The 21,100-nt window shown below is 43.4% G+C and overlaps 1 protein-coding gene across 1 annotated transcript in view; it reads right to left on the minus strand.

The window, feature by feature from the left end:
- LOC124721206 overlaps positions 1 to 21,100 on the minus strand; it is a 1,098,625-nt gene that overhangs the window by 263,532 nt on the left and 813,993 nt on the right. Inside the window, exon 5 of the mRNA XM_047246056.1 lies at positions 20,792 to 20,951. Coding sequence (XP_047102012.1) covers positions 20,792 to 20,951 — 160 coding nt within the window. The remainder of the gene's footprint in view (positions 1 to 20,791; positions 20,952 to 21,100) is intronic.

A 21,100-nucleotide genomic window follows, 5' to 3' on the forward strand; every position in this document is an offset into this window, starting at 1 on the left:
GGGTTCGAGCCCCGATCCGGCACAAATTTTCAGTGTCGTCATTCCATTCTAGAGCTGATGATTGTCCATATTCGCAATTGCGAATGCATTTAATATGTTTTGTAACGGCCGTAGTCACCGCAGTACCTATTCCTTAAGACATGCATGCATGTCCGAAGGAACTTTGCGTTGTAATTCAGAACACAGGCACTGCAATATCGTATTATACGTGTATGTCTCCCTTGGGGATCACCGAAGTCCTCTCAGAACAGTGAACAACTCTATTTGATTGCACTTGTAAGCACAGTGCTCTCTTCTCCTGCATTTTTGTTTCCTCCTCTTCATATTGAAGTTGATCTACTCTCAGTTCTGTATGAAAATGCGCTGGCGAGCAGCCAGAAATGCAACGTACAAACAAGCTTCTGCTAAGGTGACCTCCTTCCCAAAATTCTACGAGAATCTTCTGTTCAATTTTGTTTCAGCCGTTCTCGGGAGCTGCGAGAACAGAAGTGTTGTAGGTCGACATCGTCCCTCCACTTAGTTTTTTGCAAGTTTGTTGTCTGCTTGACAATAATTTTATGATGTTACAACAGACGAAATTGAACACTCGCTGAAAATGACTTTAATGGAGTAGCGCATGCATTCATAGGAATCTGGTTTGAAATTTTTGTAAAGAGAGAAAAATTAGAAATAACTACGTCCTATTGGAAATGGAGAACTCACAGAACCTGAAAATCGGATGATACAAAAAGAAAAAGTTTCGTTTCTTGTTCATTTACTCTTTATCTATTATTTTTTGAATAAATCAGACTAAATCTAGCGCAATTTAAGTTACCAAGTGTTGCGTTTTATCAGTAGGTGGTAACCTGAAGTACTCGATAGATTGATTCAAGTTATTGCGGAGTAATTCTACGTTGAAGTGGTTGATGCATTCACAAAAGTAGTTACAGTCATACAAATTATCAGACGAGACCATTACGTCTGCTCTGAGATTTCAGCGGAACTAATCATAGATTGCAGTAACAGTGTTTACAGTACAGGAAAGAAATTAGATTGATTTTGGAAACAGATCTACAAAAAAACACAATTTTTTACTGCACTTATTTACATAGCACGTAATGTTTTAGCGCTTCTGTTGTGAACAGCAAATATGCAAGTATATAACTCATAGTCAGAAACATAATAGTATCTAGGGAAATTGAAATATTCTGTGGTCTAGAAGCCTTTTCCTTCGTTAACACTTAGACTCGTGCACCGAAGTTCCCCATTTTTCACGTATCGGATGAAAAACAGAGTCACCTGGACGCGATATATTCGTAACTCTGGTATACAGAAGCTTTACCATCTCTTTGTTAAAGTTAATGTACCAAAATAATGGAGACTCACAGCTTTTGTTCTTCGCGCCGTATACTGGACACAGATGTCTTGAGTAATAAAACGTTACAACTGAAACGTATGTATAACACTTATGTAGCAGTTTCCAGTTTCAGAAAGTGACACTTGACACACCTCGCCTAGAAAAGTTGTATTTCAAGTTTCGGCAGTAGTGTTGCGTGTTCCATGCGGTCAGAGTCATTGCCAAGCGCTCGGGCTCCTTCTTGTTTACGAGCTATTCCCAATCTTTGTAAAACAACGCTCTAACACTGAATACACTATAGGGTTACATATTCCACATTTGTAGCTGTTAACGGTTTTAACTTTGGTGCTTATGTTACTATGCGTATTTAAATCCTTCATCTTTATAGTGGTACAATAATTAAATTGCCATAAGATGTCGTCAGATTTGTTCCTGTTGAAATATTTGAAAATAAGTTTTAGTTTCACTTGATTAACACCAAGAAGTGCCTGTGAATTAATTTTTGTTTACTGCCGGTTATAATACAGAACCGAAATTCCCTAAAAGTTCCATTATAATCCTTTGCCAGAAATCCTTTATTTCAGTCATTAAAAGTTAGGCGTACTGCGTTTCCCATATCCAAGTTATGCGGTATTATTTAGTGGTTCTTTAATAATGTTCTTGTGCTTCACCAAATACATCTCTTCTGCTTGGCAGTTATTTTTTATGCCTTTTTCATTTGGTGTTCTGCAGCTTGTAGAAATTGTAAATATGTCATATTAATAATTAATTGTTTCACAGAAGACGCTTGTTGGTAGTATTTTAGTTTACCGGACTGGTTTTGGTCATTGTGCATGATAACTAGTATCTGTATTACGCAAAGCACATATTTCTTTGAATACGTTACGTACAGTGTATGTAGTAGTGCTTTATGCTTATCGGTATGTGATTTTTCAGTTCATTGTAATGTGACTTGTCTTATACATTATGTTCTCTAGCATATGACAATGATAGTATTTCGTAAAATTCTTGTAATAATATGATTATATGACTTATATATACATATATGTAACCTGAATAAAGAATTTCTTTACGAAAATGTGTGCAGTTGTTATTGGTAGCTGCTGGAAATGCAAAGATTATTTTTGGTGTATATCATAGAGTGCAAGTATAACACTACTCGTACTTCTGATTTCACAATAAGACTTAAAGAACATCTGAACCTAACTGGCCTGCCTTAATTTAATACACACTTAAAAGACAAAACCACACTGCCAAAGACATGTCACAATGCCTGTCACTGCTACATATAGCCGAAACAGGCATCTTAATAAATATTTTGACAGAAATAGAAATTTTCGCACATATAACGATACATCTCGACATTATTTTAAATGAATACGCCAATAAGAAAATCGTTGATAATTTCGTTGATATTCTTTAAGGAAAACACATTTCTTTGGTCTGCTAACAGAGATAATGCAAATTAGAAGTAGCATTACATACGAACTCTATGGTGTATACCAAAATTAATCTTTGCATGTACTTCTTCAGCAATTTCCAGTGACAACTGAATATAATTTCGTAAAAAATTCCTTATGTTGTTTGCATATATATATATATATATATATATATATATATATATATATATATATATATATATATATATACACTACACTTTTCCCCCCAGCTTAACCTGCGTATGTGTTTGACACATGTATTGAACATTCCCTTTCCTCCTCTCCTCCCTGTGTCCACCTCTTCCTGTAACTACCTGTCTGCCTCATCCTCCCACCTTTATCTATCTCCTTCTTCCCACTTCTCTATCTTTTCATCTCCTTCTCCTCCTTTTTGTCCACTTCCTCCAATCTCTTTCTTTGACCATACCTTCCTTCCCCCTCCCTCTGCCCATATTCTCCTCTCCATCCTTTTTTTCCATCTCCACTCCCTCTTTCTTTTCCACCTCCTAACTACCCCTCTACTCCTTCCACCTGCCTCATGTATTCCCCCCTACTCCTCTGACCCTGTCCATTTACTCATCCTCCTCTCTTTGTCCATCACCTCCTCTATTCATCTCAACCTGTCCCCAGCCATTCCCATCGGCTTGTGTAGCCCCTGCCATACAGTTCAACAAAGCAGCCTGATACTACTCCCACAACATACCTGTCCTGTAGAGCAGGTTACACATCCTGAAAATCATTTATTTGCCCGTGACATGCAGACTATCACACAAAAAAGGTCGATAAATCAGGCCAATCTTACTCCATCGCAACATGCCTTTCATGCAGGGCAGCCTACATGTCAGGGCTCAGTAAACCATTTATTATTCCTGACATGTAGGCTACCCTGCAAAATGAGTTGATTTTGCACGCTGATACTCTTCCAAAACAACATGCTTGTTGTTCTAAACAGCCCACATCCCAGTGGCTGGAAAAACATTTTTTGCATGTATCTCTGCTCTTATTGGAGCTAGGATGTTATAAACTTCACATTGTTGATATCTGTTAGGCATGTTGTTTCTGTGCCAAAGTTGTTTGAAAACGTTCCGTAGGTTTGGGTGGAGATACACATACACACACACCATCTCTGTTTTATACATGGTGTTTCAAGACCTTTTGGGTCAAATTGAAACATGTGATAGTGGACCCACAACCGGTTATACTGAGATAGGGAACTTAAGGTCAGAAATGCATATTTGTTGTATTTTGGACATACAAGGCATATGTAGCATAACAACAATGTATATCATGGTAACTGCTCATAGTGATGACAGCAAGTCTCAATCTATGCATAGCAATGATTCATGGACTTGTGTTGCACCCTCTTAGGGATCCCAGGTGTCTGACGTATCAGGAGACAGGCAGCTTGCATCCATTTCTGCAGGGGTTCCATACACCAACGTCTTCATGTGGCTGCAATTGAAAAATTCCAGAGGTGTGAGATCTGGTGTTTGTGATGGCCATGGGACAGGACGTTCCCTTCCAATGCAAAAATGAGAGTACATATTATTCAGGTGCTCGTGGATGTTAACATTGAAGTGGGTTGGTACACCATCGTGTTTAAACCACATTCTTTCATAAACAACAAGGGGTACAATTTCCAAGAACTGTGGCAGCACATCTCGCAGCAACACCAGATAACATGGACCAGTCAAATAGGGAGGTGCAAATCAGTCCCATTAGGTGGTCTTGGATATTGACCGCCCATACGTTGACAGAGAAATGTTGCTGACGGCCGCTGATGTCAGTGGCGTTGGGATTGTCCTCACTCCAGACGTGGCTGCTGAAAACAGAATCACAGGTGAATGAGGCCTCATTTGTGAACAATATGAACTGTACAAAGATCGACAGTACAGTATTGCGGTGTATAAATAACTGACAGAAGTGAACACCAGGCTCAAAATCCGTTGGTCCCAGTGTTTGCACACGTTATTTATGACAGTGGTGTAATACTTGTTGTACCAGTACTCTCCAAACTGTGTCTGTTTCATGGACAAGTTGATGGGTGCTTATTTTTGGATAGTTGGCCACATGATCCAACACCATCTCCTTAAAGACTGGTGTCTGGACATGTCTTTGGAAGGAGCATTGACCGGCTCCCTTTGGTGTGAACGACCCCTTACCTCGTAAGTTCGTATCAGCAGAGATAAACTTATTCCAGTTAGGATGAGGCCTGTTGTGAAAGCGTTTTCTGTACATTCGTGCTGCTTTACGGGCACTACATCTTGCTGCACCATACCATGTCTGCCAACTCTCGTGACGACTAACGTCCCATCTTTGTCTGGTCGTTATCCACTGTGCACAGTAATATATCACACTATGGACACATCACAAGTCGTCTGACACAACGGACAGCTTATACCAGGGATAGTGATGTGTGTATGGCACAGGTTAATGCGCCAGTGCTATGCATGTGGCCGTCATATGACACACGTTTTATGAGCTAAGTTCTATACAGTACGTCTGTTTGATGGTCAGGTGTACGCTGTTTATCACTTTCTACCTGTTCCAATGTGCAACAGACACCCAGGATCTTTGCGAGAGTTTAGCAGAACGCATGTACCATTGCAATACACCTACTGATCCTAGCGATCGTCGCTTTCAATAATTACTATGAACTATTTTGTCGTTATGCGGTGTACACTGTGTATGTCCATGTCACAATACATATGCATGTCCGAGTATTGGTTCCCTATCTCAATATAATCTGTTGTTGACCCACTATCATCTCTTTGAATTTGATCCAGAATGTTTGAGGCACTCTGTATATATGACAGATAAATCATACAATCGTCTTATTATATGATTATTACGAAATACTGTTACTGCCATACGCCAGTGAACATTATGTATAAGGCAAGTCACCATCCACTGATTTGAAAAAATCACATACAGCACTACTACATACACTGTAAGCAATGTGTTACAAGAAATACGCTGATGACCGAAAACATTTTGACCATCTGCTTAATAGCTTGTTTGTCTGTCTTTAGAACTAAATACATCACTGATTCTGCGTGTCAGGGATGCGACAGCTTGTTGGTAGGTTTTTTGAGGTATGTGGCATTAGATGCCTACGCACAGGTCATGTAACTCGCATAAATAACGGACCGATGATTTGCGTACTCGTTGATGGCGCCCGATAGCGACCCAAATGGGTTCCATAGGATTTAACATCAGGCGAATTTGGTCTCCGAGACATCAACATGAGTTCACTATAATCATCGTCAAACCACTGTAGCACGGTTCTGGCGGTGAGACACGGACAGTTATACTGCTGAAAGATGACATCGCCATCGGGGAAGACATCAAGCATGGAAAGATGCAGGTGGTTCACAGCTGTCAGCGTGTCTTCGATTACTACCACAGGTCTCATGCAAGCCAGGAGAATGTCTCCCATCGCAGAATGCTGCTCCCACCAGTCTGCGACCGTGGCGCGCTGCACGTTTCGAGCAGCGATTCATCTCGATGACGGCGTTTGCGGAGACGACCATCGACCAAGTGTAGTGAAAATGTGATTAACCGGAAGAGCGGACACGTTTCCATTGATCAGTGGTGGAATCCCGATGGTCCCGTGCCCACTGCAATCGTAATTGAGGATGTCGTTGGTCAACATGTGAACGCGTTGTCTGCTGCGGAGCTCCATGTCCATGTACTCGTTCACAGGCTTTGCGTAATAATAGCTTGCTTTTTTTCAGAGTCGCTCATCTCAATGTATTTCCCCATTTGCAGCCCATATCTTCGCTAGGGTGACCCCCCGTCCTTGTCTGTTCCACTTTTGTTACCACGTCACGTGCCCGCAACGTCACCAGGCGGCATCCAAAGTCGCAGTGGGCAGTAGTCAGAGTGTTTTGGCTCATGAGTGTATGTGTCTTTTGTGTAATACAGATACCGGTGATGATGGACAATGCCCGAAACTAGACCAGTAAAATAAACTGTTACCAACAAGCAGCTTTTGTCAAACAATTAGTTATTAATATGACATATTTACTATTACATTTTTGGATCAAAAGACGGCCGGGGAGGCCGAGCGGTTCTAGGCGCTACAGTCTGGAACCGCGTGACCGCTACGGTCGCTGGTTCGAATCCTGCCTCGGGCATGGATGTGTGTGATGTCCTTAGGTTAGTTAGGTTTAAGTAGTTCTAAGTTCTAGGGGACTGATGACCTCAGATGTTAAGTCCCATAGTGCTCAGAGCCATTTGAACCATTTGGATCAAAACTGTTCGGGATTACGATGTGATTGGTGTACAATGTGAAGATCTTCCCTTGTGGTACTCAGACGTGGTCGTCTGGAACGATGACGATGAGGATATGCGTTCTCACGTTCCCACGCAGTCCAACATCGGGCTACTGTCACATTTGAATGACTGACAAATCTGGATATTGCGCGTCGACCAGCTGGCCAAATAGAGACCTATAATGAGGTCCCTTTGAATGTGTCAGATGTGGAGACAGCACACTCGTGTGTGCTGCATCTCCGTGTCCTTCACAGTGGTCACTCCACATCTGACGCTGTTCGTGCCTCTTATTTACCATTCCACGCCTGATAACAACACTAAACGAGAACAACACTAACGCATTCTGGTGGCCGTTCCACCTGCCACAGAGAATTGCAAATCTTATGACTCACATATCCCCCGATGGCATGTTCGTGTACAAAGTTACATTGACATCCGATCTTGTCTACTGGGCGATTCTCTTCTTTTGTCAGGCAGAATACGTGGACAACTGATATTTTGGATCATTTAATAGCTCCGTTTGGGAGGAGTGGATGAGCATTAACGTAGCACAAGGAACGGACTGCAAGTATTCTACAAAATGTCATCTACGTAGATACGTGTGCACTGAACTTCTCAGGGAGGAGATGCTACAGCCTTCTATACTATGACGCCCTTCTCGACGTTCAGTCCGATGCAGGATGGCTGAAGGTTATGTTGGTCATACTGATTTTTCCGATATCCTATGAGTTCTCTGCCTACCATTGTAAGTATGCAATTCGGATAAAGTGGTGTTATTTTGGTGTGTAACGTATTCACCGTACGTCTGGACCTTGAGAATTAGTGGGAAGTATTACAACTGCGTCAATTTCAAATGGTTCAAATGGCTCTGAGCACTATGGGACTTAACATCTGAGGTCATCAGTCCCCTAGAACTTAGAACTACTTAAACCCAACTAACCTAAGGACAGCACACACATCCATGTCCGAGGCAGGATTCGAACCTGCGACCGTAGCAGGTGCGCGGTTCCGGACTGAAGCGCCTAGAACCGCTCGGCCACCACGGCCGGCGGCGTCAACTTCGATTCAGTTGATGACGTAAGTGGATTTCCGTCTGCAGAAGTCATCTGATGTTTATTACCACTTCTTGACACATCGTCGAATCTGTTGAAGATCTGGATGATCCTCTTCAGTGGGGTTTTCGCCCAAGCAGAGAGACATTCGGTAAGCCACTTACACGCTACCCACAGTCGACTGTATGGTAAATGTCCTTTTAATAAACAAAGCACTCTCTGTAGGAGGAAATAGTAAGATGGCAGCTGAAGTAGTTTAGGTATTTCGGAGGCAATTTTGGCTGTTTATGGTCCGACAACCTCGCCTCTCAATGGAAAGTAGGTGCTCGACCACCACCAAAACAAGTTATACCTGCTCTCGAATGATAGCTGCAACTTCTAGAATGGATTTCTTTACTCTCCAGCAGAGAGTGAGTCATTGTGAAATGTCCTAATAGATTAACTGTGTGCTAGGTCGGGACTCGTGTGCAATATTTTTACCGACTAAACCATATTAATATTTTCGACTGTCTTGTACACTGTGAATGCCTCAATAGCTTTACGAGCAAGCTATCTGACTGCTACAACAGCAGAACACAGACTGATGGGATTAAAGCGCACAGGTAAACAGAAGAATCATACCTGAATTATGTGTGTGCTTGCAGTTGGTATAAAAGGGCAGGTATTTGTCGAACCTCTTCTCCTGACGGCCAGACAGTGGTTTGCGGCGCTGTTAATTGATAGTTTTTGATCAAATCCCATACGTGTTATGTCGTTAAGTTCTCTTAGAAGCTACTCTGAAGTGTCTCAGAGAGGAGAATGAAGTTCCATAAGAGAAAAAAAAAGAGACGGAGTGGGTGTCGTAATTCGGCGACTATTATAACCGAAAAAAATTACTTGCGAACGTCAGAAACGAAGTAATTTTGTCTGCTATAACTTGGTGAAAACCGAACCTCAATATATTTACTCATAGTGGATATACACATATCAAAGTTTTGCATCATCTCAGTTCCGAGAGTTCCGGAATCTGTACAGAAAATTGGAATAGAGATCAACATAAACATCATTTTCGTCCTTTTTACTGCTCATGAAAACTACACATTGCACGTTGTACCACCATACAGCGAGACCTTCAGAGGTGGTAGTCCAGATTGCTGTACACACCGGTACCTCTAACACCCAGTAGCACGTCCTCTTGCAATGATGTATGCCTGTATTCGTCGTGGCATACTATCCACAAGTCCATCAAGGCACTGTTGGTCCAGATTGTCCGACCCCTCAACGATTCGGCGTAGATCCCTCAGAGTGGTTGGTGGGTCACGTCGTCCATAAACAGCCCTTTTCAATCTATCCCAGGCATGTCCGATAGGGTTGATGTCTGGAGAACATGCTGGCCACTCTAGTCGAGTGATGTCGTTATCCTGAAGGAAGTCATTCACAAGATGTGCACGACTGGGGCGCAAATTGTCGTCCATGAAGACGAATGCCTCGGCAATATGCTGCCGATATGATTGCACTATCGGTCGGAGGATGGCATTCATGTATCGTACAGCCGTTACGGCGCCTTCCATGAACACCAGCGGCGTACATAGGCCTCACATAATACCACCACAAAACAGCAGGGACCCTCCACCTTGCTTCAGTCTCTGGACAGTGTGTCTAGGGCGTACAGCCTGACCGGGTTGCCTCCAAACACGTCTCTAACGATTGTCTGGTTGAAGGCATATGCGACACTTATCGGTGAAGAGAACGTGATGCCAATCCTGAGCGGACCGTTCGGAATGTTGTTGGGTCCATCTGTACCTCGCTGCATGGTGTCGTGGTTGCAAAGATGGACCTCGCTATAGACGTCGGGAGTGAAATTGCTCATCATGCGGCCTATTTCGCACAGTTTGAATCGTAACCCGACATCCTGTGGCTGCAAGAAAAGCATTATTCAACATGGTGGCGTTGCTGTCAGAGTTCCTCCGAGCCATAATCCGTAGGTAGCGGTCATCCGCTGCAGTAGTAGCCCTTGGGTGGGCTGAGCGAGGCATGTCATCGACAGTTACTGTCTCTCTGTATCTCCTCCATGTACGAACAACATCGCTTTGGTTCACTCCGAGACACCTGGACACTTCCCTTGTTGAGAGCCCTTCGTGGCACAAAGTAACAATGTGGACGCGATCGAACCACAGTATTGACCGTCTAGGCATGGCTGAACTACAGACAATACGAGCCGTATACCTCCTTCCTGGTGGAATGACTGGAACTGATCGGCTGTCGTACGCCCTCCGTCTAATAGGCGCTGCTCATGCATGGTTGTTTACATCTTTAGGCGGGTTTAGTGACATCTCTGAACAGTCAAAGGGACTGTGTCTGTGATACAATATCCACATTCAATGTCTATCTCCAGAAGTGTTGGAAACTTTGGTGATGCAAAACCTTTTTTGATGTGTGTATTTGGGGTTGCCTTTCTTAGCTGCCTCGCCATATATAGCAGATATTCTGTAGGGTTTGGAAAGTAGGAAGGTGATGCTGTCTGAGCTGAAGTTGTAAACTGCAGTCGGTTAATGATTTCCGCGAGAAACACAAAGCAATAAGCTTGAGTTCAATGTTGGTTGGTAGGTTTGATCTTCAAGATATTTCACCAACCTCTTCATCGAATTATATCCAGTTCTTTCTCTTACTGGTAAAAACGTTTGTCGTGGTTTTTCATTTTACACTGAGGTGACTAAACTCATGGGATAGCCATATGCACATATACAGATGGTGGTAGTATCGCTTACACAAGGTATTAAAGGAAGTGCGTTGGCGGAGCTGTCATTTTGACTCAGGTGATTCATGTGAAAAATTTTTCCGACATGATCTTGGCTGCACGACGGGAATTAACAGACTTTAAATGCGGAATAGTAGTTGGAGCTAGATGCATGGGACATTCCATTTCAGAAATCGTTAGAGAATTCAGTATTCCGCCATCCACAGTGCCAAGAGTGTGCTGAGAATACCAAATTTCAGGTATTACCTCTCACCACAGACAACGCAGTGGCCGAAGGCCATCATTTAAGTACCGAGAGCAGCGGCGTTTGCGTAGAGTTGTTAGTGCTAACAAACAAGAAACACTGTGTGAAGTCATTGTGGGACGTACGTCGAACTTAACCGGTAGGACAGTGTGGTAAAATTTGCCGTTAATGGGCTATTGCACCAGATGAGTGACGCGAATGCCTATGCTAAAATCACGACATCGCGTGCAGTGCCTCTTCTGAACTCGTGACCGTATCGTTTGGACTCTAGCCGACTGGAAAACCGTGGTCTGGCCAGATGACTACCGATTTGAGTTGGTAAGAGCTAATAGTAGAGTTCGAGGGTAGCAAAGACTCACGAAGCCATGGACCCAAATTGTCAACAAGGAGTGTGCAAGATGCTGATGGCTCTATAATGGTGTGGGCTGTGTTTACATGGACCATTGGCTGGTAATGGTTATGTTGCGGTGCTTGAAGACCATTTTTTTTTTTTTAAATCTTTATTCAAAACATTATATTACATTATTCATATAACCCACTACCATTTGCAGTCATTCACGGAATCATAGTCCCCAGCAACGAAGGAATTTTTATGGATGGCAATACGCCCTGTCATCGGGCCACAACTGTTCGCGATTGGTTTTAAGATCATTCTGGACAAATCGAACAAATAATTTGGCCACTCAGATTGACCGACATGAATCCCATCGAATATTTATGGAATGCGATCGAGAGGTCAGTTCATGCACAAAACCCTACACCGGCAATTATGGACTGCTATAGAGGCAGCATGGTTCAATATGTCTGCCGGGGAGTTCCGACTTGTTGAGCCCGTGCCACGTCGAGTTGCTGTGCTACACCCGCCAAAAGGAGATCAGACATGATAGTAGGAAGTCTCCCACGATTTTTGTCACCTCAGTGTAATAGCTGGAAAAATTTGGAAATTTGTGGTAAGGTCTTATGGGACCAAACTGCTGAAGTCATCGGTCCCTAAGCTTACACACTATTTAATCCAACTTAAACTAACTTACGTTAAGGACGACACACACACGCCCATGCCCGAGGAAGGACCCGAAGCTCCGACGCGGGGAGCCGCTCGGACCGTGGAAGGACGCCTCAGACCGCGCGGCAGCGTAATAGCTATTCGCAGTTCGAGAGTTCTCTTTTCAGCATGTGGTTTATCTTTTCTTTAACATAGTGCTACTCAAGATCCAACACAGCAAGCTGACGGTAAGGATATCGGAAATAGGCAGCTGTTAGCTATGTGGAGAGAGTCTAGCAACAAATTTACAAGCGACCTCAGCCACAGGAGCGGGTAAGTTCGTTATTACTGGTCGCATAGTCCACGGTGACTAATGAAACAGCTGCCGCCCAACGTCTGCGGGTAAATGTTGAAGCATTAGAATTCTCAACACTCTGGAGGGCCAAAAACGGAAAGCAGTGGTAATCTGGCTCAGAGAGTCTAGAGAAAGCCAACGCTCAAACTCTTAGAGGCCTTTGTAGCAGGAGAAAGCCAGTAGACCTTACTATACGTACGTGTACAACACTTTAACACTCGTCTCAGAATAGGACAGGACTCCTGGTATAGTCACCATACATAAACAGTTTAGCAAGTATGCAGTGGCACTCATAGATCATTCGGTGATGATGCTGCAATCTGCAGGAAAATAATATCGCTGGGTGATGGCACGGATATCAGAATGAGCTATTAATATTTCCACTTAGCGTACTGAACAGAACCACTCCTTAAATGTAAACAAAAGCTACACAGTTCTCTTAAAAAAGAGCGAATCCGACTCCAGATTGTAACAAAAGGTACTCTTATCACTCGTCAGTACGGAATAAACGAACACATTATGTCAGTAATAACGGTGACGAGTGGCAGAATTAGATTTGTTGAGAGAACTATGGAAAAGTGCAATAACTTTGTTAAATAAGCTGCATACAGTACTCTAATTCGTCCTATTATAGCCAATTTCTTCAGTGTTTGGGGTCTAGTTGGCTTGAAACGAGAATTCAAAGACGCTATTGATCGAGATACCCCGTACGAAAGTTTAGTAGACATGCTGAGATAATTTAAATGAGGATCTCTGGGAAGCAGATGATGTTGTACAAATGGTTCAAATGGCTCTGAGCACTATGGGACTTAATATCTGAGGTCATCAGTCCCCTAGAACTTCGAACTACTTAAACCTAACTAACCTTAGAACAGCACACACATCCATGCCCGACCGGACTGAAGGATGTTGTTACACGCGGAACCGTGTTGAAACGTAAGTTTTGCAGCAATTCTGCTACCGTCGTTATATATCGCGAATGGGAGAACGTTGAGAGAAAGATTAGCACGGGTATAGAGCAGTGCAGTCAGCGATTTTTCCTCGTTTCATACGAGAACGGGATAAGTGTGCTCAAGTACCCGCTGCCATGCACTGTGCAACGGCTTATGGAATGGACCTATATTATAAATGCAGAGTGATTGGTGCCCTGTTACGGGAAGTTAGGAAACCTCATGCTTTCATATCCGGCAGCTGTTAGCCGCCTAGCCCCTCTACAAGAAACAAAATCTTCACAGTTCCATCGTGCCCCTCCAAAGATACAGACGCAGCAGTTCACTTTCAGTTGCGGGTATACAAGCATCGACATGTAGGCGAGGGAGCAGTGTGGTATTCGTGTCTTTCCTACGTGCAGGCGATAAATGCTGAAACGTGAACTATGGTGACGTTATTATCAAATGCGTCTTTACAGGACTAGCGTTCTATTATTCTTTTCTTGTCTGCCTAAGGACAAACACCGGTAGACATCCATCGGAGAAGGACAAACGCCGGTAGATATCCATTGGAGAATGAAGGATGTGTGTGGGGCGACATGAGTGTTGAAAACCTCCGTTGTGGAATTGTGCGCCGGAGGATGTGCAGCAGGCAGTTACGAGCTTTTTCAGGCATCAGGGATAGTGTTTTACCAAACAGGTATTTTCAACCCGGTGCTTCGGTGGGATGACTGCCTCAGTGCCCACGGGGATTTTGCCTGACTGGCGTACCGATTCTGGACTGTATGACCTTCGAACAGAAACTTGTTTTTCGTCCTTATATAACACTTTCAATTCATCGACAGTGAAAATGTTCGTACCTTTTGCTATATAAGATCCTCTATGTTTAGCAATATAGCTTATGCTGCAACCTTCACTGACTGGGACTGGACTCTATATATCTATATCATTATAAATTATAAAAATATGTGTATGTATGCCTGCATGTATATTTCACATCTCCTCCTAAACCATTTGGATTGATTTCTACCAAACTTGGTACATATGCAATTTACTATCTGGACAGAAGCACTTTTTAAGAAACACCTACCTTCCAAATATGTGGGGGTGAAAATGGGGTGACATAGAAGCAAAGCTCAGGAATGTCTGAGGCAATTTCAGTCTAATTTGATACAAAATGACTCATTCTTTATATAAAAGTACTGTTGGAACAAGATATCCCTCTATCCCTAGGGATGGGGATGAGGACGAGCTGGAAGTGATATGTAAAAATATTCTGAAACGAGTTGTTGGTATTTCTTTCCTGTATTTAGTTGACAGTTCAAAAATCTGAAGTGCCATTTGTCTTCCTGCAAACATGTCACATAATTTACTACCTGATGTTTTCTGCACAGTCGTAACTGCGCCACTAACTGCGCTATGCCTGTCAGTACATACTAACAGTTTTGAGTCCGCACGTCCACAATTCAATACCTGCCTGACCCGCTGTTCAGGAGAGCATAAGTATTAATGGCTTGCTGTTGCCACATGTGATTGGAGGTACTACCCAACCTAAAATCATACTACTCGAATGAAGTAAATACTGATGTAATGTTGGATAGTACACTGTCCTCAGTCACCAATAAAAACAGCAGCACTTATACGGCTAATACCCTGTATGTATGTGCAATATATGTGACATACGTTTAGGCAGCCAAAGCTGTGGGTAAAAAGGCAGAATATTATAAAAATGTATGTATGTATGTTCCACATCTTTTTGTGAACCACTGGATCGACTTCAACTAAACTTGGTACACCTATCACTTAGTACGTGGAAAGGCACACTGTGGTGACAAGGACCACCAACCTCGCATACGGCTAGGGTTGGAGGCGAGTGGGAGACGTCACAGAAGCATAAGACAGCAACGTCTGGCGACATTTTAACAAAATTTTATGAATATGTGACTCGTTACGTGTATTATCTGCATAAAAATACAATATCAGCCATAAAGGTAGGGGTGGGAAGCCGTGACGTGAAAAACATATTCCATAACAACCGACGTCAGTGTCGAATACACAGTATTTGGGGTCGCCAGAGTCATTGGTGACAGTCCTGATGACGTTTCACCCCTTGGGGAGGGAAGGGGTGGGGTTGGGAGCAAAGACAATGACATACCAGCATATCTCTGTAACATCTGAAGCAATTTCTACCAAAGTTGGCACACGTGTCTCGGGTAATATATATATATATATATATATATATATATATATATATATATATAATGTCTTTGTGTGTCGTGACAGTAACATATCCCTATGAGTGAAGGTGCGGTGAGATCGGCTTATGTAAAAGCATAACACAGGAACTCCTGGAGGAGTTTTAACCAAATTGGATATACACCCCTCTCATTGTTTTTTATAAAAATGCTATGGAAATAAAATACACAGACAACCGCTAGGAGAGGGGTTGACTGTGAGAAGAAATGACATACAGAAACGTCCAAAAACAATCTATTCGTATTTATTTCCTGTAATTAGTTGACTTGGAATACTTTGAAAGTATGAAGCGCAATCTGTCTTTCATATACACTCCTGGAAATTGAAATAAGAACACCGTGAAGTCATTGTCCCAGGAAGGGGAAACTTTATTGACACATTCCTGGGGTCAGATACATCACATGATCACACTGACAGAACCACAGGCACATAGACACAGGCAACAGAGCATGCACAATGTCGGCACTAGTACAGTGTATATCCACCTTTCGCAGCAATGCAGGCTGCTATTCTCCCATGGAGACGATCGTAGAGATGCTGGATGTAGTCCTGTGGAACGGCTTGCCATGCCACTTCCACCTGGCGCCTCAGTTGGACCAGCGTTCGTGCTGGACGTGCAGACCGCGTGAGACGACGCTTCATCCAGTCCCAAACATGCTCAATGGGGGACAGATTCGGAGATCTTGCTGGCCAGGGTAGTTGACTTACACCTTCTAGAGCACGTTGGGTGGTACGGGATACATGCGGACGTGCATTGTCCTGTTGGAACAGCAAGTTCCCTTGCCGGTCTAGGAATGGTAGAACGATGGGTTCGATGACGGTTTGGATGTACCGTGCACTATTCAGTGTCCACTCGACGATCACCAGTGGTGTACGGCCAGTGTAGGAGATCGCTCCCCACACCATGATGCCGGGTGTTGGCCCTGTGTGCCTCGGTCGTATGCAGTCCTGATTGTGGCGCTCACCTGCACGGCGCCAAACACGCATACGACCATCATTGGCACCAAGGCAGAAGCGACTCTCATCGCTGAAGACGACACGTCTCCATTCGTCCCTCCATTCACGCCTGTCGCGACACCACTGGAGGCGGGCTGCACGATGTTGGGGCGTGAGCGGATGACGGCCTAACGGTGTGCGGGACCGTAGCCCAGCTTCATGGAGACGGTTGCAAATGGTCCTCGCCGATACCCCAGGAGCAACAGTGTCCCTAATTTGCTGGGAAGTGGCGGTGCGGTCCCCTACGGCACTGCGTAGGATCCTACGGTCTTGGCGTGCATCCGTGCGTCGCTGCGGTCCGGTCCCAGGTCGACGGGCACGTGCACCTTCCGCCGACCACTGGCGACAACATCGATGTACTGTGGAGACCTCACGCCCCGCGTGTTGAGCAATTCGGCGGTACGTCCACCCGGCCTCCCGCATGCCCACTATACGCCCTCGCTCAAAGTCCGTCAACTGCACATACGGTTCACGTCCACGCTGTCGCGGCATGCTACCAGTGTTAAAGACTGCGATGGAGCTCCGTATGCCACGGCAAACTGGCTGACACTGACGGCGGCGGTGCACAAATGCTGCGCAGCTAGCGCCATTCGACGGCCAACACCGCGGTTCCTGGTGTGTCCGCTGTGCCGTGCGTGTGATCATTGCTTGTACAGCCCTCTCGCAGTGTCCGGAGCAAGTATGGTGGGTCTGACACACCGGTGTCAATGTGTTCTTTTTTCCATTTCCAGAAGTGTAGTTCATGTTGTTCAGTGCACCAACCATATCATAAGAATGAACACTACTGCTTGCAAATAATTTTGTCAGCATGTTTTAGGCCGAATATCATGCCACATGGCTGCATATCTCAGATACATTTAATGTCCTCTCTGGAGTCGCATGGTGTAAAACAGCGGAGAACCAGACAGGTGTCAGCGTGAAATACATGTACATGCGGGAGCAGCCGCGGGTAAGAATCTAATATTATGACCTAAAAGTGTTTAATCCAGAACTCTAGGTCACATACGAAAAGTATAGGATATTGAAATTCCAGGTTTTGAACCATATCGTATCAGCAACTGGAAAATCATTAGTCCAAGACGTTAACACTTATTGCAACTGGTTAGAAATTAAACATCTCACATGGAGTGTGAGAGAGAAATTAAACTATAATTTTGATTGCAGAACCATCGAACTGCCGCATGCACTATGTGAGCGTACTGAACGATGCTGGCTCAGAAGTGATGCAGAGTTTCAGGTATTTCCTGGTGCTAGCTTGTTACTGTGACTCTCGCAGTAAGAAAGACAGCTCTCTACATAAATTTGCCTAATAGTGGAAGAGTTCACAGCTAGCGGCAGTCTTGTTCTTTCCACAGCGAAATTTCATCGCAGCTAACGAAGCTACATCTTTATGTGTCACAAATGGTCATTAGGTAACGACAAACACTCCCACTTTTCATACATCAAAGGCACAGGATGTTAACGCATGCGTATATCCGTATAAGAAAAAAAGTATAAACACTTTATTAATTTTCCATATTTTTTGACCTGAATCAGGGACACTATTTCTAGTGACGATACTTTACTCGCCGAGAAAACTTCGAGAATCGTACATGATTGCTGTATTGACAGAGACGTGGTAGGATGAATTACTTCCGACTTACACAGCTTCAATCACAACTGCTAACAAAGACCATCACATGTGTTCACACGTATCTGACTGGGAAGTTCTCTTTCTTAAGCAATATTTGTCTAAGTGTTCAACGCTTTAGCCGCACGTGTCGTTTCCCATTGTAAGTGCTTTTCTATGGTACGCAACAGCTTTATGAGTGTGTCAAATCCGAAGGCATGGAAAGTATCTTCGTCGTAGATTTTCATCATTCGAATATTCAAGGTCTCCATTCGAGTATTTCACGTCCAGGAAGATCTTTAACGAGGTAATTTCACTCGTATCGGAGGTAATGGGGCAGTGTGGTAACCTGTTAAAAATAAAATTTCTCTTGCTCGTAAATTCGTAGAGTGCACGAAGGGTGGATAAGACGAATGCTAAAAATACGGTCTGATACGCTAAGCTACTTACTGTGTCTTAAAAAAAGAATGAGGTAATTACATCTATTGATAATAATGTACTCAATAATACTAGTTAAAATGATTTACTTGTGCAAAATGTTAAAGCTGTAAGTTGTATGAGTTGGCAGTATCATTGCCCTGGTTTTTCTGTCCATGTTCATTTTGAGTTTGCCTCATTTGATCTAACATTATTAGTATGAAGGTCTCACATTCTTGTGCACTGTTCTGAAACCACTCATTGTACTGATTTTTTGGTCAGTGCCGTTTGTATTTATTCTATGAAATAATCTTGGGGTGTACATTCCAAATACCACTCTTTTGAGAATATGACGTACTTTGGTCCCGCTACACCTCGGCTAACCCACATAACTTTGTTAGACTTTTGCACTTAAAGTGCATAGTATTCCATTATAAGGTGGTCATGTCATTTTGATTTTTGTATGTTGTCGATGTGCTCGTCAGAGAGAGAGAGAGAGCAAGTTATGATACTGTTAAAACAATCTTCGGTCTTGTTGTGGCACAGTCCTTGCCTCTGCGCAGCCTGACAGGTTATTAGCTGAGGTGTGAGAGGTGATGGACGTATTCAGTAGTGGTGTGTTCACTTGTGATTGTATCTGTTAGATGAAGAAAGATTTATTGTAAAGGACGGAAAGGATTAATAAGATGTATATACTGGAAAGCGAAGAGTATATAAATTCTGACTGATGCTATTATTTTTGAAGAGAAGATGTTTGAGGTAAGACTACAGCACTGTGCACCTAGTTTATTGAATGATTATTGCCAGCTAGTTAACTTGCTCAGAGCAGGAAGAGAGACCACTCCACTTCCCTATGCCATGCAGTCAACTGATAGAAATTCTATGTCAACATTGTAGCCTTTCTAAAGCATTGTTTACTTTGTTAAGCATAGTATTGTTCAGAGCAATGTTATGTGAAGATCACACGAAATTTTACTCTGTCCTTTTGAATACATACTTCAGTCTAAAATCGTTGTCTTGGAAAATCATTTTATAGGAATAGTTACTCTCCCCATCCCACTGTTTAAAAAAATGTTTACAATTACGTATTACGACACTGGCCATGTGGTATGCAACAGTTTCAATACAGTTTGGAAATTTTATTTAATCTAGCTCAGCCACTGTCTGCTTGCTGTTTGCTGTTGTGCTTTCGAGGAATATGCAAGAAGGTAAGTGGAAATTTTGATTAGGACCAGATAATTGTTTTACTTGAGTTGTGCATTTAATATAACGACGAATTGTATTCAGACCAGTTACATTTCAGTTCAAATTAGGTTCTGTTTAATCAAAGGTTAGCATACGAGTTTAAGATGGATAACAGTTTGTGGGTGCATAGTTTTGGCAATACGTAGACGTTTTATAGAGTGGGAGGTAAATTTGGGCTAAATTTCATACAGAAACATATAGTGAGGAAGTTACGCCATCACCACAGACGACAAAGCAGGGGTTTCAAACTTATAAGGACTGCGTAAATTTGTTAGTAGTGTTGGGCCAGACTTACGTCGTTGTTTTTATTGGACTTCGACAGCATTCTAGGTTTTCCATTGCCGCTTTAAAGCAACCTTTCAATGTTCGAACTCTGTTTATTGGTTCACCATTTAAATGGTAATGATAGCGTACTATGGCTAAGTCACATCTGTTAATCGACTGGTTGGTTGGTTGATTGATTTGGGGGAGGGGACCAAACAGTGAGGTCATCGGTCCAATCGGATTAGGGAAAAATGGGGAAGGACGTCGGCCGTGCCTTTTCAAAGGAACCATCCCGGCATTTGCCTGAAGCGATTTATGGAAATCATGGAAAACCTAAATCAGGATGGCCGGACGCTGGTTTGAACCGTCGTCCTCCCGAACGGGAGTCCAGTGTGCTAACCACTACGCCTTCTCGCTCGGTCCGTTAATCGATGAGCCGATGTATTTCACCATAACTCACTAAGATATTACTCAGGTATCTTCTAATAATGTGTGTATCAATTTTTGGTGGCCTCAGTATATGTATTTTAGCGTTAATTATGAGCGACAGTTGATGTGACATGTACAGGCTACTAGCAAAAGATATAATGTAAGAGAAAAATTAAGCTGAAGGGTCAGGGAACGCGAATATGATATTGAAAGCATCACTTACCAATGAACTCATTGCGGATTCGAATGCGGTCCTTCAGTTGTGGCGTGGAGATGAGCAGACAGTTGATGAAGGCGACCAGTGCTGTCTGGTAGTCGATAGCTGTAGCATTCTGCAGCTCGGACACGATCACCTTGAGCCGGTAGCGCTCGCCTTTCAGCTCCTGTGGACAAAGCGCACACCAGTTCAGACGCTGGCTCCTGATAACTGCGACAGTCAAGTGCCCCCATAGCTCTTGCCCCGCTTGACTCCACCTCGCAGAATTGTTTCCAGGAAGCTATCTTAAATCGTGACTGTCTACTTGCGCTCTGG

Source organism: Schistocerca piceifrons, chromosome X (genome assembly GCF_021461385.2).
Source record: "Schistocerca piceifrons isolate TAMUIC-IGC-003096 chromosome X, iqSchPice1.1, whole genome shotgun sequence".
Taxonomy (NCBI): Eukaryota; Metazoa; Arthropoda; class Insecta; order Orthoptera; family Acrididae; genus Schistocerca; species Schistocerca piceifrons.